An 18,614-nucleotide genomic window follows, 5' to 3' on the forward strand; every position below is an offset into this window, starting at 1 on the left:
TGTGCGGACCACTCTGTCTTAGCATAGACTCTTTCAAGCAGTGTAAAAAGGGTTTCATTGGAAAGGGGCGGGGTAATGAATAGTTCATGCTAGAAAGCTCCAATCGTTCACCTCTATGTGTAAAAGATACATCAAAGAATTTCAGACAACATAAAAGTCCTCAGTTACTACCTTATTTTTTTTACAGCCATTATGGAAGGTATTCTCAGCTTCTCTGTATCAGTCTAGTATGGGAGCACAGACAGTATAACATGGACAACATAATAATATATGCAAAACAATTATCCAGTAAGCAAAACAAAAGGAACTACACAGCAGCACATAATAAATACTGAACTGGATGATCAAATCACATTAGTCTCTTTCTCACTACACATTTCCCCATGTCCCCTCCAAGAGGAAAAACATCCAAAAAATATCTTCCTCTAAGAACATTTTTATCTCACACAAGCTCTGCCCTGTACTGGACTCTAACCTCCAATTCTCCTCCAATCGCACGCACACAATCACTAATCACTGCCACTATCATCCATGGCAGCAAATCACCTCACTTCAGCTTAGTTCTCCAAGGATGGACGTGCTCCAAGCTCATCTCTGACCATCATGCCTGGGTCTCATTGCTGCTTCTACTGAGCGTCTCTTCTACTTGATGTTCCTCGGATGGGACTACACAGAGAGCAGCATGATGCAGCCTGTCTGCCTTGTGTGCACTGTGCACTTTTTCTCCAGCTCAACATTGACAATGTTTGGACCATTTTCACCTGTGTGACATCTCACTGTGCTGCAACGATAGTGAATTTGAGCTTTACATGGCTGTTGATGACAAACATGAGTTCACTGCTTAATCCGATCATCCCATGCCACTGCCGCACAGCTTGGCTGAGACTCTGCTTGCATCTTCAGTGACTGACGATCTTTTGTCTGTCTTCGTCTCTTCTTGTACCTTCAAGATCCTCCACTGACTTCAGTTTGGCAATATATCCTGAAGGTTATGGTCATGGTAGTGAAGTCCCACACCATTGCAGAAGACCATATCTTACCTGCAACCATTCACATGGTCAGAGAGCTGCTGGATCAATCTCCAGCCAATACACTGAAGACCATACTGCTGTTGAATGATACTATAAATATTTGAATTGAAGAAATCTTCAATGACATCAAACAACAGACCACAACTTGCATCAAGTTAAGTGTTCACTATGCATTAAAGATAGACAAATCTACAGTCATTGTGAAATATGATTTTACTTATTTATGTGAAGCATTTGTGGCAAGCAGGCTCATGGGAGCAATTGTTCTACACAATAGCTGCAGAGGACATTTTAGTACTGTGGATTTGTACTTGGGTTGAGTGATTCTAAACTGGTATATGTGCATCAGAATCATAACTGATAGTGCTACCTTCATGACCAGAAAAGTTTTGGGGTTGGTGCAGAGAATAATTGTTAAGGCACAGAATGTGAATTCCGAATTACTGGTTTCTGCACCAAGCGGCCTTAGCAAGTTATGTTGCCACCGCTTCATGAAACTTTGAAAGATGTTGTCAAAGTACGGTACTTTCAAACACAGTGCAAAGACCTGGACGGTGAGCCTGTCCAGGTGTTGTATCATGGATGCTTTCAAGGGGAAAGCTACTCACACTTTCACAAACGTAGAACATAAATTACAGACTTCCTTTTGGAGAACAACTAACCTGTTACCAACCTGTTTATTGATGATGTGTGGCTTTACAAGTTGCTTATCTCACTGATGTGTTTGAGCAGGAAAACACTTCAACACTTGTCTATGCAAGGGGAGGAAAATATTTAATTTTTTGCTTGTTTTTCTACTGGATGGAATGGTTACTGCACATCCCATATAACCACGATATCCTTGGTTCAATTCCATGTCATACACATCTCCATCTCCCCTTGTTTCCTATCTGCCTCTTCATTGCCCACTATCCAGTGAAGACAAAAATACCCTATAAATGTTTCCCAGTGCTTGTCATGAGGCACAACAAGTGGATACTGCAGGCAAACATTATCTGAAGAAAACTTTGAGACTTTTGTCAGGAGCAAAAATCATGCCCAGTTATCATATTAGTTCACCCAGACTGAGGTCTGTTATGTCAGCCTTGTGATGAAGTGTTAAGTAAAGTGCATCTGAATATTCTTTATAGAACAGTGATGTTCAGAATATATTACCTGAAAGGTTTATCACTGCTACACTTAATAATACACAATAATAACACATTTTGATTCTTGAAACTTGATAAGCATCAGCAGTTTAACTTGTTTAAAAAGCATGTATACCTGTAATTCAGGATAAGTCTGTATTTTTGTTTCATACTTCAAACAGTTCAATACAGAAACATAATGAATTAATGACGAAATTCAGTGAACCCCTGCTAACATTAAAAACCATTTGCTGACAGTGTAACCTGAGACTGTGGCTGAGTATGTTCAAAATGGAGAGTTTACAAATGACGTAGGTGCATCAGACCTCTTTGTTCAATTATAAAGGCAGATGGTGATGTGCAAGAATAGCAAGGCACTCGATGTGTTTGTGGTCACAGCTGAAAAGTTCCTGTGGTGGAGACTTTGTTTTTGACAGTAGCTTTTGCCACCACGCAGTTTTTTGCTTACAAAAAGTCTTAATATAGCAGCTAGTTTAATTTTGTCCCAGACAAACAGGTCAGTTTTGGAAGGTTCATTTTATACTTTACAACAAGCATTGTCTTTAGAGGCCTCATGATCTTCACCTCTTTGAAGCTCAGACCACACTGTGCTGTCTCTTCCTGTCAAACAAGTGATGTGGACCTCCCTCACTCCTCCCCCTGACAAACCCCTGATTTGACTTCTTTGTTCAAGTTTGACAGCAATGAATGTCCTTTCTGACTCCTCTTCCATTACACATCATGCTCTTGTTCTTCTCAGCCAAAAGGCAAAAAAAATTAGACATAATTTGACCCAGAGACATAATATGTCTCTGGGTCAAATTATGACTAATATTATACAGGAAGAAATATGGGCAGGAAAAAACAACCACAGCTTGAGTACAGAAATATTATCACAGTTTAATTTTTGCCAGTCACCCCCCTGCCCACACAGAAAAGCATAGCAGAGATAAAAGTAATTAAACACAATTTCCACTGCGAGCTGCAGTTCCAGGCAAATCCTGAGTCTATCTGGTGGCAGCATACACAACACTTAGTTCCGTTTCACTTTCGGTTGCAGGCCGGCGGGTTCTTTTTGCTTTTGGCTGGAAATTCAGCGCTGCGTAGTTCAGGTCATCTGAGTCCAGATTCTGTAAATCAAATTGTTAAAATTAAATAACTATTTTGTTTTACAGTTTGTTACTTTTACTTCAGACAAGTAATTGACACTTGCTTATGAAGGCAAAGCAGAAAGGCCCATTTTAGTCTTTTCTGGTGAAATATCTTCTAGTTGAGCTAATGAAGCATTTCAATGTTGTTTCAGAGGCGAAAAAGACAAATCAATGTGGTGAAGAAGGGTAAAGTGTGGCTACGACCAATATTTGGCAGACATGTTTAGTATGTCACATGCTCACAAAAGTTAGCACAAGCAATAAATTAAACTCGTGAGATCAATTAACTTAACTGCCAGTTTTTAAGTTTGAAGATCATATTTGAAATTAGAAATTGAAAATCTAAATGAATGGGGTTCATTTGAATTTAGGTGGAAGAGATATTTGAGATAATAAAGATTAGCAGACTGGTTAAAGTTCACATAATGAATGTTCAGTGTTGACTCACCTTGTTTCTTTCTGGCGGTGGTTCGGCATTGGCAGCTAAATGATAAAAATTAAGTGTGATTACATAATGATCACACTTAGCTTTGAATTTGTTCATTTCGACACAATTTAGAAGAGTATGTGATACAATTTTAAAAACTAGCTGTACCTGTCTGAAGTTTCCTGATTTTAACAGCCAGAACAATGATGGCAATCATAATGAGCAAGAGAGTCACAGCACCCAGGATCACGCTCATTCGGTTTATTCCATCAGACTCTTCTATAAGAAAAAAAAATGACTCTGTGTCATTAGTCTAGTGGCTTTACAAATTGTTAACATTGAGATTACTGGTTCTGTACTAATATACACAATAACCATGTTAGATAGAAGAAAGACAGATCTTACTTTTAGTCTTTAAATGTGTTTCATCATCAGATTCACCATTAACTTAAAAAAAAGCTGAATATTTTTGACATGTATTGGTTTCCTATTTGATTTGAGCTGTTTTAATGTCACACTGTGATAACTGATTCCACTGTAAACTGAAAGAGATCAAACATGACCACAATCTTACCTTGAACGTGTAACTCTGTCACATCAGCAATGACGGTGTTTGTGCCGTTGTAAAATCCACAGAAATACAGTCCAGAGTCAGATAAATCCACTTGTGTGATTTTAAGAAAAACTGTAGAGTTGTTTGAACTCATGTCAAATTTTACACTCTGAAATCCATCACAGAATAAAGCTTCATCGTCAGCCCCGTCCATAGAGGCGATACAGCTGACTTTGGTTCTGTTGACCACTCTGAACCACTCTGCCTGCGTTGGACTTTTGGAGATGTTGGAGCACAGCAGTGTGACTTCTCCACCAGGCTGGACCTCCACAGTCTGCAACTCATAAACTGAGACAGAGATCCAGCCTGAAACATACAGAGACAACAAGATATTTACTCCTCAGCTGATAAAACAACAACATATAAATACATTCAAAACTAACTAATTTGTGAGTTTAAATCCTGGATGTACTTACTGAGGCTGCAGAGAAGGAATGCTGTTATTAAGGTGAAGCTCTTCATTGTGCGGACCACCGTGTCTCAGCATAGACACTTTCTATCAGTGTAAGAGGGTTTCATTGGAAAGGGGCGGGTTAATGAATAGTTCATGCTAGAAAGCTCCAATCGTTCACCTCTATCTGTATAAGATACATCAAAGAATTTCAGTCAGCAAACATTTCCTCAGTTACTCCCATAGTTTTGTAAAGCCATCATGGAACATACAGTCATATGAAAAAGTTTGGGCACCCCTGATCATTTTCAATATTTTCCTTTATAAATCATTGGTTTTTCGGATCAGCAATTTCAGTTAAATATATCATATAGCAGACAAACACAGTGATATTTGAGAAGTAAAGTGAAGTTTATAGGATTTACAGAAAGTGTGCAATAATTACTTGAACAAAAGTAGGCAGGTGCATAAATTTGGGCACCCCAACAGAAAAATTACATCAATATTTAGTAGATCCTCTTTTTGCAGAAATAACAGCCTCTAAACGCTTCCTATAGCTTCCAATGAGGGTCTGGATTCTGGTTGAAGGTATTTTTGACCATTCTTCTTTACAAAACATCTCCAGTTCAGTCAGGTTTGATGGTTTCCGAGCATGGACAGCCCGCTTTAAATCACACCACAGATTTTGTCTGGGGACTGAGATGGCCATTCCAGAACGTTGTACTTGTTCCTCTGCATGAATGCCTTAGTAGATTTTGAGCAGTGTTTAGGGTCGTTGTCTTGTTGAAGTATCCAGCCCCGGCGCAACTTCAACTTTGTCACTGATTCTTGAACATTGTTCGCAAGAATCTGCTGATACTGACTGGAATCCATGCGACCTTTAACTTTAACAAGATTGCCAGTACCTGCACTGGCCACACAGCCCCACAGCATGATGGAACCACCACCAAATTTTACTGTGGGTAGCAAGTGTTTGTCTTGGAATGCTGTGTTCTTCTTCCGCCATGCATACCGCCCCTTATTATGTCCAAATAACTCCATTTTAGTTTCATCAGTCCACAGTACCTTATTCCAAAATGAAGCTGGCTTGTCCAAATGTGCTTTAGCATACCTCAAGCGACTCTGTTTGTGGCATGTGCGCAGAAAAGGCTTCTGCCGCATTACTCTCCCATACAGCATCTCCTTGTGCAAAGTGCGCTGAATAGTTGAACGATGCACAGTGACACCATCTGCAGCAAGATCATGTTGTAGGTCTTTGGAGCTGGTCTGTGGGTTGATCTTGACTGTTCTCACCATCCTTCGCCTCTGCTTATCTGAGATCTGTCTTGGCCCGCCACTTCGGGCCTTAACTAGAACTGTGCCTGTGGTCTTCCATTTCCTCACGATGTTCCTCACAGTGGAAACTGACAGCTTAAATCTCTGAGCTAGCTTTTTGTATCCTTCCTCTAAACCATGATGTTGAACAATCTTTGTTTTCAGGTCATTTGACAGTTGTTTTGAGGCTCCCATGTTGCCACTCTTCAGAGAAGATGCAAAGAGGAGAACAACTTGCAACTGGCCACCTTAAATACCCTTTCTCTTGATTGGCTTCACCTGTGTATGTAGGTCAAGGGTCAATGAGCTTACCAAACAAATGTTGTGTTCCAATTATTAGTGCTAAAGGTATTCAAATCAATAAAACAACAAGGGTGCCCAAATTTATGCACCTGCCTACTTGTGTTTAAGTAATTATTGCACACTTTCTGTAAATCCAATAAACTTCATTTCACTTCTCAAATATCACTGTGTTTGTCTGCTATATGATATATTTAACTGAAATTGCTGATCCGAACAACCAATGATTTATAAAGGAAAATATTGAGAATGATCAGGGGTGCCCAAACTTTTTCATACCACTGTATACATACCTTCTCTGTATCAGTCTGGTATGGCAGCATGGACAGCAAAATATGGGCAACACAATAATACAGACCAAACAATTATCCATTAAGCAAAACAAAAGGAACTACACAGCAGCACATAATAAATACTGGACTGGATGATAAAATCAAATCAAATCAGGCTCCTTCTCACTACATATTTACCCATGTCCCCTCCAAGAGGGAAAACAGGTCAGTGTCCACCAAAATATCTTCCTCTAAGAAGAGTTTTATCTCACACAAGCTCTGCCCTGTACTGGACTTTAACCTCCAACTATCCTCCAATCACACGCACATAATCACCCATCACTGCCACTCTCATCCTTGGCAGTAAATCACCTCACTTCAGCTTACTTCTCCACGGATGGACATGTTCCAAGCTTGTCTCTGACCATCGTGCCCGGGTCTCGTTGCTGCTTCTAATGAGCATCTCTTCTGCTTGACGCTGCTTGACTGCTGAAAAACAAAAAGGATAACATTGTGGATTGCATGCGTCCTAAAATGGATGGAATGGTTACTGCACATCCCATATAACCACAATATCCTTGGTTGAATTCCATGTCATACACATCTCCATCTCCCCTTGTTTCCTATCTACCTCTTCATTGCCCACTATCGGGTGAAGATAAAAAATACAGTATAAATGTTTCCCAGTGGTTGTCATGAGGCACAACAAGTGGATACTGCAGGCAAACATTATCTGAAGAAAACTTTGAGACTTTTGTCATGAGCAATAATCATGCCCAGTTATCATATTAGTTCACCCATACTTAGGTCCATTATGTCAGCCTCGTGATGAAGTGTTCAGTAAAGTGCAACTGGATATTCTTTATAGAACAGTGATGTTCAGAATATATTACCTGAAAGGTTTATCACTGCTACACTTAAATTTAGATTCTTGAAACTTGATGAGCATCAGCAGTTTAACTTGTTTAAAAAGCATGTATACCTGTAATTCAGGATAAGTCTGTATTTTTGTTTCATACTTCATACAGTTCAATGTAGATTCTTGAAACATAATGTATTAATGAACAAATTCAGTGAACACCTGCTAACATTAAAACACTATTTGTTGACAGTGTAACCTGAGACTTGGCTGAGTATGTTCAAAATGGAGAGTTTACAAATGACGTAGGTACATCAGACCTCTTTGTTCAATTATAAAGGCAGATGGTGATGTGCAAGAATAGCAAGGCACTCGACGTGTTTGTGGTCATAACTGAAAAGTTCCTGTGGTGGAGACTTTTTGACTGATTTAGACAGCAGCTTTTGCCACCACAGAGTTCTGCTTTACTGTATTATCTCTTTTTTTGCCTCCAAAAAGTCTTAATATAGCAGCTAGTTTAATTTTGTCCCAAACAAACAGGTCAGTTTTGAAAGGTTCATTTTATACTTTACAAGTGTTGACTTTAGAGGCCTCATGAGCTTCACCTCTTTGAAGCTCAGACCACACTGTGCTGTCTCTTCCTGTCAAACAAGTTATGTGGACCTCCTTCACTCCTCCCCCTGACAAACCCCTTTTTTTTTTTTTTTTTTTTTTTTTTTTTTTTTTTTTTTTTTTTTTTTTTTTTTTTTTTTTTTTTTTTTTTTTTTTTTCAATGATCTTTATTTAAACATTGTGCATAACAACTGATGTACACAAAACAGTTGTACAGATAATAACCTCTATGATAATAACACATGAAATATCAGACAGGTGCTCCAATATGTATCAAAAATAAATGAATTACAAAAAAATAAAGTTATTTAAATATTGTAAGAAAATACAAAATCAAGGAAAGGAAACTATAAAATAACAGAAGAAGGGGGGGGGGGGGGAGAAAAAAAATAAAAAATAAAAAGGGTGGGGGGGGTGTAAGCTTTATTCTTCCTTGAAAAATCTTTCGTAAATATCTATGGATGTAATACTTTGTTTAGTGTCAATTAGTGTAAGGGATTTCATGTACTCTTTGAACTCGTGCAAGAAACTTCTAAAGTTGGGTGAGGTTTTGGAGTATTTGCATTTATGTATGTGGAATTTGCCATACAAAATGAATAAGTTCATCAAAAAGGTGATGTCCTTTTCTTTATGAACAAAAAACATAATCACACTTTTGCAGTCAATTACAATGTTTATCTTGATTTTACACACTATATATTGTTCAAGTTGAGTCCAAAAGTTGATAGATTGAGCACAGTGGTAGAATAAATGAGTTAAGGATTCTGGTTCCGTATTGCAAAAACTGCATTTATTTTCAATATCTAAAAATTTAGAGAAATATAAATTTGTTGGATATATAGTGTGTAAAATTTTGATGTGAACCTCTTTTATTTTATTGGAAATACAGAACTTATAAGGCAAGGTCCAGGCCTTCTTCCAGTCAGTGTCCATAAAGATGTTATCCCAAAAAGCTTTCCCTCGTGGAGTAATTTTCCTCTTTTCATAAAAAATATTACGTATATGTTTGTTGTTACATTTAGAATCCATTACATCAAGTCCATTCAACATCAGAAGAGGTTTTATTCTCAGTGTTTCTTGATACTGATAATGGCATCTCATAAGGAGAGACAGACCATTAGGGATTGCTTTAGTTACGTAATTAAATTCTTTACTTGTAACAGGAAAGGCTTTAAGACGAAGAAAACGTTCATAACTAAGCATTATCCCATGACAGTCGAAAAGGTCACATATAAAAATAATGTTCTTATCAATCCATTTCTGTTTAAATATGGACTTTTTCCTGACAGTAACATCTTCATTATTCCATATTATAGCTTTATGAGGAGAAAAGTTGTGGGAATAGCACAATTTCCACGCTAAGAGTGCCTGTTGGTAGAATTTTGATAATTTTAAAGGTAATTTTGTGACACTGAAGTTGCAGGTGAGTAAAAAATGTAGACCACCTAATTTCTTAAAAATATTATTCGGAATAAAAAACCAGATTGAGTTTGGGGTTTTGAGACATTCCTTAATCCATTTTATTTTGAAAGTGTTATTTAAATCATAAAAATTTAGTAATTCAAAACCTCCTTGTTTCCTGGATGCCGAGAGAATTTCATTTTTTAGATGGTGTTTTTTATTTTTCCAGGCAAAATTACTAAGTATTTTATTAATTTCTTTGGATGATGAATCTTCGACAAATAAAGACAGAGCAGGATATACCAATCTTGAAATACCTTCCGCTTTGGATAAGAGAATTCTACCAAATATAGATAGGTCACGTTGAAGCCACATATTCAATATATTTTGTGTTTTTTTAATTCTGGGGAGAAAATTAAGTTGTTGTCTAGAGGACATATCTTTAGTAATATCTATGCCTAAGTATTTTACAGTTTTTTTAACTTGAATGTTACATATGTTTGCACAGTCTGTATCATAGAGACACAAGATTTCGCATTTGTTAATATTGAGATGTAAACCCGAAGCTTTAGAGAAATCATAAACTAATTGTAAAGCTGGCTCCACTTGATGTTTGTCCCTTAAAAGTAGAGCTGTATCATCAGCTAGTTGCGTAATTTTAAGTTCCTTTTGAAATATGGTTAAGCCTTTTATACTGTTGTTATTTAAAATTTTTAGGGAGAGGAGTTCTACTGCAATTAGAAATAAAAAGGGGGAAATTGGACATCCTTGACGGACAGAACGGTTGATCGGAAATCGTTTGGAGGTGTTAGGGTAGATCAATAAATTACTGTTGATGTCTTTGTACAACATTTTAACTACTGAAACAAAGTTTTCTCCAAATCCCATTAATTCTAATGTATTTAAAATAAAGGGGTGTTCCAGAGTGTCAAACGCTTTGTAGAAATCAAGAAAGACAAGAACTGCTTGTGATTCCACATGTTCTGAGTAGTCAAGTAAATCTAAGATTAATCTAATGTTATTACTAATGTGTCGCTTAGACATAAAACCTGTTTGGCATTCATTTATTATGTTTCCAAGATTAGATTTTAAGCGTCTGGAATAGACAAATGCAAATAATTTATAATCCACATTCAGAAGTGTGATGGGTCGCCAATTATCTATACATAAAGGGTCTTTATTAGGTTTTGGGATTAGGCTAATTAAACCTTGTTTCATAGTTGATGTCATTTCATTGTTTGTAATACAATCTTTATACATATTTAAAAGCGGAGTTTCAATAATATCCCAAAAGGATTTATAAAATTCAGCAGATAAACCGTCGATCCCCGGAGATTTTCCGGTTTTCATGTGTTTTAAAGCTTCTATGAGTTCCAAATTCGAGATAGGATTTTCACAAAGTTGTTTAAAGTCTTCTGATATCAAAGGGACAGAGTCCTTAATACCGTCTAAGAATTTTCCACAATGTTCAGAATCAAATTTAGACTTGTACAGTTTTTCATAGAAAGCACAAATATGTTCTGCTATATCTTTGGGATTAGTATTTAGATTATTGTTTATTCTCAACGCCGAAATGTTACATCTTTTTCGATTACGCTTTTCAAGAGCAAAAAAATAACTTGAGTTCCTTTCACCATGTTCTAACCATTTTGCCCTAGAGCGAATGAATGCACCTTTAGCAGCTTCAGTATATAAAATATCGATTTCATTTTGGAGTTGCAATAATCTAATATGTTCCTCTTCTGTTAGATTTTCCTTATTTAGAAAAGTTTTTAATTCATCCATAATTTCCATTTCTTTTTTGTCTTTATCTTTTTTGATGTTTTTGCTGCAAAGGATGGCCATTTCTCTAATTTTAAATTTAAAATATTCCCATTTTTGGATATTGTTCATATCATTTTTAGGAAAGATATCTAAAGCTATTAATTTAACAGAGTTTTGAAAAGTTTTGTTTTTAAGCAGGTTACTGTTTAGCTTCCAATATCCCCTTAATTTTTTGTCATTTTCTTTAGAACCGGAAAGATGTATTGAAATAAGTTTATGGTCAGATAAAGGAGCGTATGAATGATTAATGTCAGAAATATATTGTAAACTTGAAGAGGAGGTTAACCATAAATCAATCCTGGATTGTAATGTTCCTCTTGTATTAGACCAAGTAAACTCTTTACAATCTGGACTAAAAAAACGCCATGCATCTATCATTGATAATTCTTGGCTCATAAATTGTGTGGCTTTGAACTGTGAATTTTGAGAAACTCTTCCTGGAATTCTGTCTATCATATCATTAGGAGCATCATTAAAGTCTCCTCCTATAATCAGGAGTGCCTCTTTATTTTTACTTTGCAAATCTCTTATTTTGGACAAGACTTCTGTAAACAAAGTTTGGGCTTGTGTTGTTCCATTGTGGCCATATACATTACATATGATCAAAAAAATATTATCCAGTTTGCATAACATAATACACCATCTACCACTATCAGATTTGTGGGATTCTAAAATATCACCTGTAAATTTATTAAAAAGCAATGCAACACCTGCAGAATTATGTGTAGCATGACAAAAGTAAGCTTGATCTCCCCATTGACTTTTCCAAAACTTGATGTCTGAATCGCAGGAGTGTGTTTCTTGTAAGAGGATAATATTTGCATTTGTTTTTCGAAGAAAGAGGAACATTGCTTTTCTTTTTATATTATTTCTTAATCCCCTAACATTAAGCGAGACCATCTTCAATGAGTTAAACTTGAAATCATTCATTTTCAATGAGAAAAATAAATAAATAAAATATAAGAGCACAATGTCTGGAGAACAGAAACAAATAAGAAAATATAAGCCTTAAAGATAGGCTTGTTTGTGCAAATGCCTCGAAAGTGCGAACGAGTTTTTTTTTTTTTTTTTTTTTTTAAGTTTAGGCACCGTAATAATCAATTTAAGTAACCATAACTGGAATGTATTAAGTAACAAAGTAGTCTAAAAGTCTAACAAGTGGTTTATGAACAATCTTTTCTGTTAGCTTTTTTTTTTTTTCCCCCCATTATGGAGAAACAATCAGCTCTAAAGCTGGAAGATATAGGGACAAACCTATGGGTGTCTCAAATGACATCTTTCATTGAAGCAGCGGTGATTCTCTTTCCTTCGATGATCACATCTGGACCGCGCCATGCAGTCTTTTTTCCATCCTTGCGGGCTTTTTCAACCAGTGGCCAAAGTTTATTTCGGGATTGTCTTTCCCCGTATGTCAGATCTTCTGCAAGTCGAAGCCTTTTCTCCCTCATCACGGTGGCGGTCATCGAAGTTTTCCATATTTTTTGCCTGAAGTTGCGCATGGTGAATTGGATTATCACAGGACGAGGGCTCCTGTCATCTCTGGGACGTCCAACTCGGTGAATCGTGTCGACGAGAAAGCCAAGCTTGTTTTTATCATCTGGAGCCATTTGTGCAAAGATTTGAAAGATCTGTCTTCTTAGCTCTTCCGTAGATTCATTGGTGGATTCCGGTAGGTTGAAAAGTTTCAGATTCCAGCGTCGGCTGTAACGCTCTGCGTCTTCAATTTTTTCATCATGTTCACTGAGCCGACGACTCATCACCTGCATCTTGTCGTTGTTTGTCTGAACCATGTGTTCGATACCGCCGATGTTTTCTTTGATAGCCGCAATCTCTTCTGTGTTTTGGCTTATCTTTTGTTCGAGAGACACGAACCTGCTCGTTAAGTGTTGGATAGCTTTTAGTATGTCTGCATTAGACACCTCATCATCATTATCTCTTGAGCAAGTTTTCTTGGAGTTAGGGCTTGAAAAAGGAGTATCAGATAAAGGAGAGCAAAAGCTGAGCGGAGAGTCATCATTACAGTCCATCAAAATGTTCCCCTTTTTTTCATTCACTCGTTTTGTCATATTGTTGTCTCAGCGTTTGGCTAATTAGCCCGTTTACGTTAGCTCAAAATAGAGGGAGAAGGAGAAAAAGTCCGTGTATCTTCCCGAAAACGTTAACAAGTTAGACTTAAGCTCTTAAACCGTCTTTTTCATCACATACCAGTTTTTTAACGTGATGTTCCGTTAAGTTCACCTTAGTTTATGAAGCAAATGGTGCCCAAAACTTGGAGGAGTTCACAGCGAAGCAAGTGCTCTGGCTGCCATCTTGCTCAGCCTCCAGCGCTTCCGCCCCCCTGACAAACCCCTGATTTGACTTCCCTGTTCAAGTTTGACAGTAATGAATGTCCTTTCTGACTCCTCCTCCATCACACATCATGCTCTTGTTCTTCTCAGCCAAATGGCAGAAAAAAATAGATAGACTTTGACCCAGAGAGCAATACAGGAAGAAATATGAGCAGGAAAACACAACCACAGCTTGAGTATGGAAACATTGTCACAGTTTAATTTTTTGCCAGCCACCCTCCTGCCCACACAGAAAAGCATAGCAGAGATTAAAGTAATAAAACACAATTTCTACAGCGAGCTGCAGTTCCAGGCATCTCCTGAGTCTATCTGGTGGCAGCATACACAACACTTAGTTCCTTTTCTCTTTCGGTTGCAGGCCGACGGGTTCTTTTTGCTTTTGGCTGGAAATTCAGTGCTGCATAGTTCAGGTCATCTGAGCCCATATTCTGTAAATCAAATTGTTGAAATTAAATAACTATTTTGTTTTACAGTTATAGGGTTATGAAGGCAAAGCAGAAAGGCCCATTTTAGTCTTTTCTGGTGAAATATCTTCTAGTTGAGCTAATAAAGCATTTCAATGTTGTTTCAGAGGCGAAAAAGACAAATCACTGTGGGGAAGAAGGGTAAAGTGTGGCTACCACCAATATTTGGCTAACATGTTGAGTACGCCACATGCTCACAAAAATAAAACATTTTGCACAAAAAATAATGTCACTTATAAGATCAATGAACCTAAACTGCCAGTTTAAAGTTTGAAGATCATAGTTGAAATCAGAAATTGAAAATCGAAATGAATGGGGTACAGTACATTTAAGTTTAGGTGGAAGAGATATTATGAGATAATAAAGATTAGCAGACTGGTTACAGTTCACATAATGAATGTTCAGTGTTGACTCACCTTGTTTCTTTCTGGCTGTGGTTCGGCATTGGTAGCTAAATGATAAAAATTAAGTATGATTACATAATGATCATGCTTAGCTTTGAATTTGTTCATGTTGACACAATTTACAAGAGTATGTGCTACAAGTTTCAAACTTGCGGGTACCTGTCTGAAGTTTCCTGATTTGAACAGCCAGAATAATGATGATCATAGTGAGCAAGACAATGACAGCACCCAGGATCATACTCATCAGGTTTATTCCACCAGACTCTTCTACAAGAAAGAATGATGGAATTAGACTATATTTCTTTAGTCTGATGGCTTTAGACATTATTAATATTCAGATTACTGGCTCTGTGATAATTAACACAATGACAAAGCTTGATAGAAGAAAGGAAAATCTTACTTTTAGTCTTTAAATGTGCTTCACCCTCAGATTCACCATTACCTTAAAGAAAGGTGAAGATATTATACACATATTGGTTTCCTGTTAGTCTTTAAGGTATTTCCACACCACACTGTGATAATTGTTTCAACTGTCAACTGAAAGAGATAAAACATGACCACAATCTTACCTTGAACGTGTAACTTTGTCACATCAGCAATGACTGTGTTTACGCCGATGTAAAATCCACAGAAATACAATCCAGAGTCAGATAAATCCACTTTTGTGATTTTAAGAAAGACTGTAGAGATATTTGAACTAATTTCAAATTCTGCATTCTGAAATCCATCACAGTGTATAACTTTGTTGTCAGACCCGTACATAGAGGCGATACAGCTGGCTTTGGTTCCGTTGACCACTCTGAACCACTCTGTCTGAGTTTGACTTTTGGAGATGTTGGAGCACTGCAGTGTGACTTCTTCATCAGGCTGGACCTCCACAGTCTGAGACTCAGAAACTGAGACAGAGATCCAGCCTGAAACACACAGAGACAACAAGAGTTATACGTCTCAGTTGTTGAAACAACAAAAACATCTAAATGAATGAATTCAAAACTAACTAATTTGCAAGTTTGAATCCTGGATAAAAGAGAGGTTTGTTTTTTTATTTCTTGTTCAGTATAATTTAATACTGCTACTTACTGAGGCTGCAGAGAAGGAATGCTGTTATTAAGGTGAAGCTCTTCATTGTGCATACCATCGTGTCTCAGCATAGACTCTTTCTATCAGTGTAAGAGGGTTTCATTGGAAAGGGGCGGGGTAGTGAATAGTGAATGCTAGAAAGCTCCAATCGCTCACCTCTATCTGTACAGATGCATCAAAGAATTTCAGTCAGCATACAATTCTTCACTTAGTCCCATAGTTTTTTACAGCCATGATGGAAGGTATTCTCAGCTTCTCTGTATCAGTCTGGTATGGTAGCACAGACAGCAAAACATGAACAACACAATAATACAGACAAAACAATTATCCAGTAAGCAAAGCAAAAGAAAATGCAGAGCAGCACATAATAAATACTGGACTGGATGACAAAATAAAATTACATCCGACTCATTCTCGCTACTTATTTGTCCTTGTCCCCTCTAAGAGGAAGTACATGTCTCTGTCCACCAAAATATCTTCCTCTAAGAACAGTTCTATATCACAAAAGCTCTGCCCTTTACTAGATTCTAACCTCCAACTCTCCTCCAATCACACGCACACAATCACCCATCACTACCACTCTCATCATTGGCAGCAAATCACCTCACTTCAGCTTAGTTCTCCATGGATGGATGTACTTTAAGCTCATCCCCTACCATCGTGCCCAGGTCTCATTGCTGCTTCTAACAGACATCTCTTCTGCTTCTGGTGCATCGGATGGGCCCACAAAGAGAGCAGCATGATGGAGCCTTTCTGCCTTTTGTGTACTGCTGGGCTCTTTTTCCAATTAAACACTAAGTGGTTTCCGTGATGGATCATCTTGGCAATCTCTTGTATGTCTCTGTCTTTACCTGTGCCTTCAGAAACCTTGACCAACTTCAGTTTGGCACAATTTCTTGAAGGTTATGGTCATGGTATCAGAGTCCCACGCCGTTGCAGAAGACCTCATCTTACCTGCAACCGTAGACATAGCCAGAGAGGCGCTGGATGAATCTGCGGCAAATACAATGAAGAACATAACCCTGGTGAATGGTACCCTTAGTGGGAAGACTGACGAAGTCTTCCATGCCATCAAAAAACAGACCACAGCTTGGATCACAACAAGTGCTCATTATACATTACAGATGTCGTGAAACAGGCAATTTCACTTATGTGAGGAATGTGTGGGAAGTGGACTCCCAGGAGCATTTTTTTACAGTGCAGCTGCAGAGGACATTTTTGCACTGTGCTTCTGTACTTGGGTTGAGTAATTCTAAACTGGGATATTTACGTCAGAATCACAACTGATAGTGCTCCCTTGGATGACCAGAAAACCCTCTGGGCTGGTGGGGGGAATAATCGTTAAGGCACAGAATGTGATTTGGAACTATTGTGTTTTTTGCACCAAGGGGCTTTATCAGCCAAAGATATGGTGCCATCACTTCATGAATATTTGAAGGATGTCATCAGTGGTTGAACCGCATTAGACGGAGTGCCAATAACACCTAGTGGTTTCAAAAGCAGTGCAAAGACCTGGACAGTGAGCGTCTGCATGTTTTGTATGATGTGGATGTTTTGAAGGGGAAATGTACTCACACACTTTCACAAACTCAGAACACAAATTATACGCTTCCTTTCAAAGAACATCTAACCTATTGCCAATCTGTTTATTCACTATGTGTGGCTGATGTTTTTGAACAGGAGAACACTTTAAATGTGTCAATGCAAACTAACTTAAGTAAAAACTGTAAAACTAAACCTAATTAGAAGATTGCATTTTGGATTGCAAGTTTCTAAAAGTAGACAGAATGGTTACCACACATCCCACATAACAACAAAATAACTGGTTCAATTCGATGTCATACACATCTCTCTCTCCCCTTGTTTCTTGTCTGCCACTTCATTACCCACTATCCAATAAAGACAAAAATGCCAAATGAATAAAAAAAAGTTTAAAAAAGAGGCTAAATATGTTTCCCAATGCTTGTCGTGATGTGCCACAATTGGATACTGCATGCAAACATTGTCTGAAAAAAAAATTGAGACGTTTGTCAGGAGCAAAAATCATCATCACTTATCCTATTCCTCCACACTTAGGTCTGTTGTGTCAACCTTATGATGAAAGGTTAGGTAAAGTGCTATGGAATGTTCGTCATATTTCAATGACCCTCAGTATGTATTCCCTGTGAGATTTATCACTGCTACAATTAAATTTACATTATTGAACTTGATGAACAAATGAACAGATTCTGTGAACACCTCTTAACATTAGGAACCTGTTCGCTGAAAGTGTAACCTAAGACTGTGGCTCAATTTGTTCTAAATGGAGAGCTGTGCAGTTAACAATAACACAGTTGCATCAGGCCTCTTTGTTCAATTTTATAGGTAGATGTTGATACATGACAGTAAAGTAATGAAGTAATAAGGTATCAATTAATGACTGGAGTGATTTCACAAAGACAGAAGATGTTGGGGTATTCATGTGGTGGATACTTTTTGAGTCATACAGACAGCTGGTTTTGCCACCAGAGTGCTGTCTTATATACATTTTCTTTTCCAAAAGTATAAATGCAGCAGCTAGTTTAATTTTGTCCCAAACAAATATGTCTGTTTTTGATGCTTCCTTTTATACTTTCCAACAAGCTTTGTCTTTAGAGGCCTCATGATCGTCACCTCTTTGCAGCTCAGACCACACTGTGCTGTCTCTTCCTGTCAAACAAGTGATGTGGACCTCCTTCACTCCTCCCCCTGACAAACACTCTGATTTGACTTCCTTGTTCAAGTTTGACAGTAATGAATGTCCTTTCTGACTCCTCCTCCATCACACATCATGCTCTTGTTCTTCTCAGCCAAAAGGCAGAAAAGATTAGACACACTTTGACCCAGAGAGACATACAGGAAGAAATATGAGCAGGAAAACACAACCACAGCTTGAGTGCAGAAACATCATCAAAGTTTTATTTTATGTCAGTGACCTTACTGCCCACACACAAAAGCACCACAGAGATAAAAGTAAT

At 37.7% G+C, this 18,614-nt stretch overlaps 2 protein-coding genes across 2 annotated transcripts; both read right to left on the reverse strand.

The window, feature by feature from the left end:
- Positions 1–3,165: 3,165 nt before the first annotated feature.
- Positions 3,166–4,811, reverse strand: LOC128383405 (uncharacterized). Its single transcript, XM_053343033.1, has 5 exons — positions 4,766–4,811; positions 4,311–4,655; positions 3,905–4,015; positions 3,758–3,792; positions 3,166–3,288 (listed from the first exon to the last, which is right to left on the reverse strand). The coding sequence occupies exons 1-5, from the start codon at positions 4,809–4,811 to the stop codon at positions 3,166–3,168; spliced, it is 660 nt and encodes a 219-aa protein (XP_053199008.1).
- A 9,089-nt stretch (positions 4,812–13,900) lies between these two features.
- Positions 13,901–15,664, reverse strand: LOC128383349 (uncharacterized). The gene is made up of 6 exons (XM_053342980.1): positions 15,619–15,664; positions 15,108–15,452; positions 14,939–14,980; positions 14,698–14,805; positions 14,551–14,585; positions 13,901–14,098 (listed from the first exon to the last, which is right to left on the reverse strand). The coding sequence occupies exons 1-6, from the start codon at positions 15,662–15,664 to the stop codon at positions 13,976–13,978; spliced, it is 699 nt and encodes a 232-aa protein (XP_053198955.1). The 3' UTR covers positions 13,901–13,975.
- Between the last annotated feature and the right edge of the window lie 2,950 nt (positions 15,665–18,614).

Source organism: Scomber japonicus, chromosome 22 (genome assembly GCF_027409825.1).
Source record: "Scomber japonicus isolate fScoJap1 chromosome 22, fScoJap1.pri, whole genome shotgun sequence".
Lineage (NCBI taxonomy): Eukaryota > Metazoa > Chordata > Actinopteri > Scombriformes > Scombridae > Scomber > Scomber japonicus.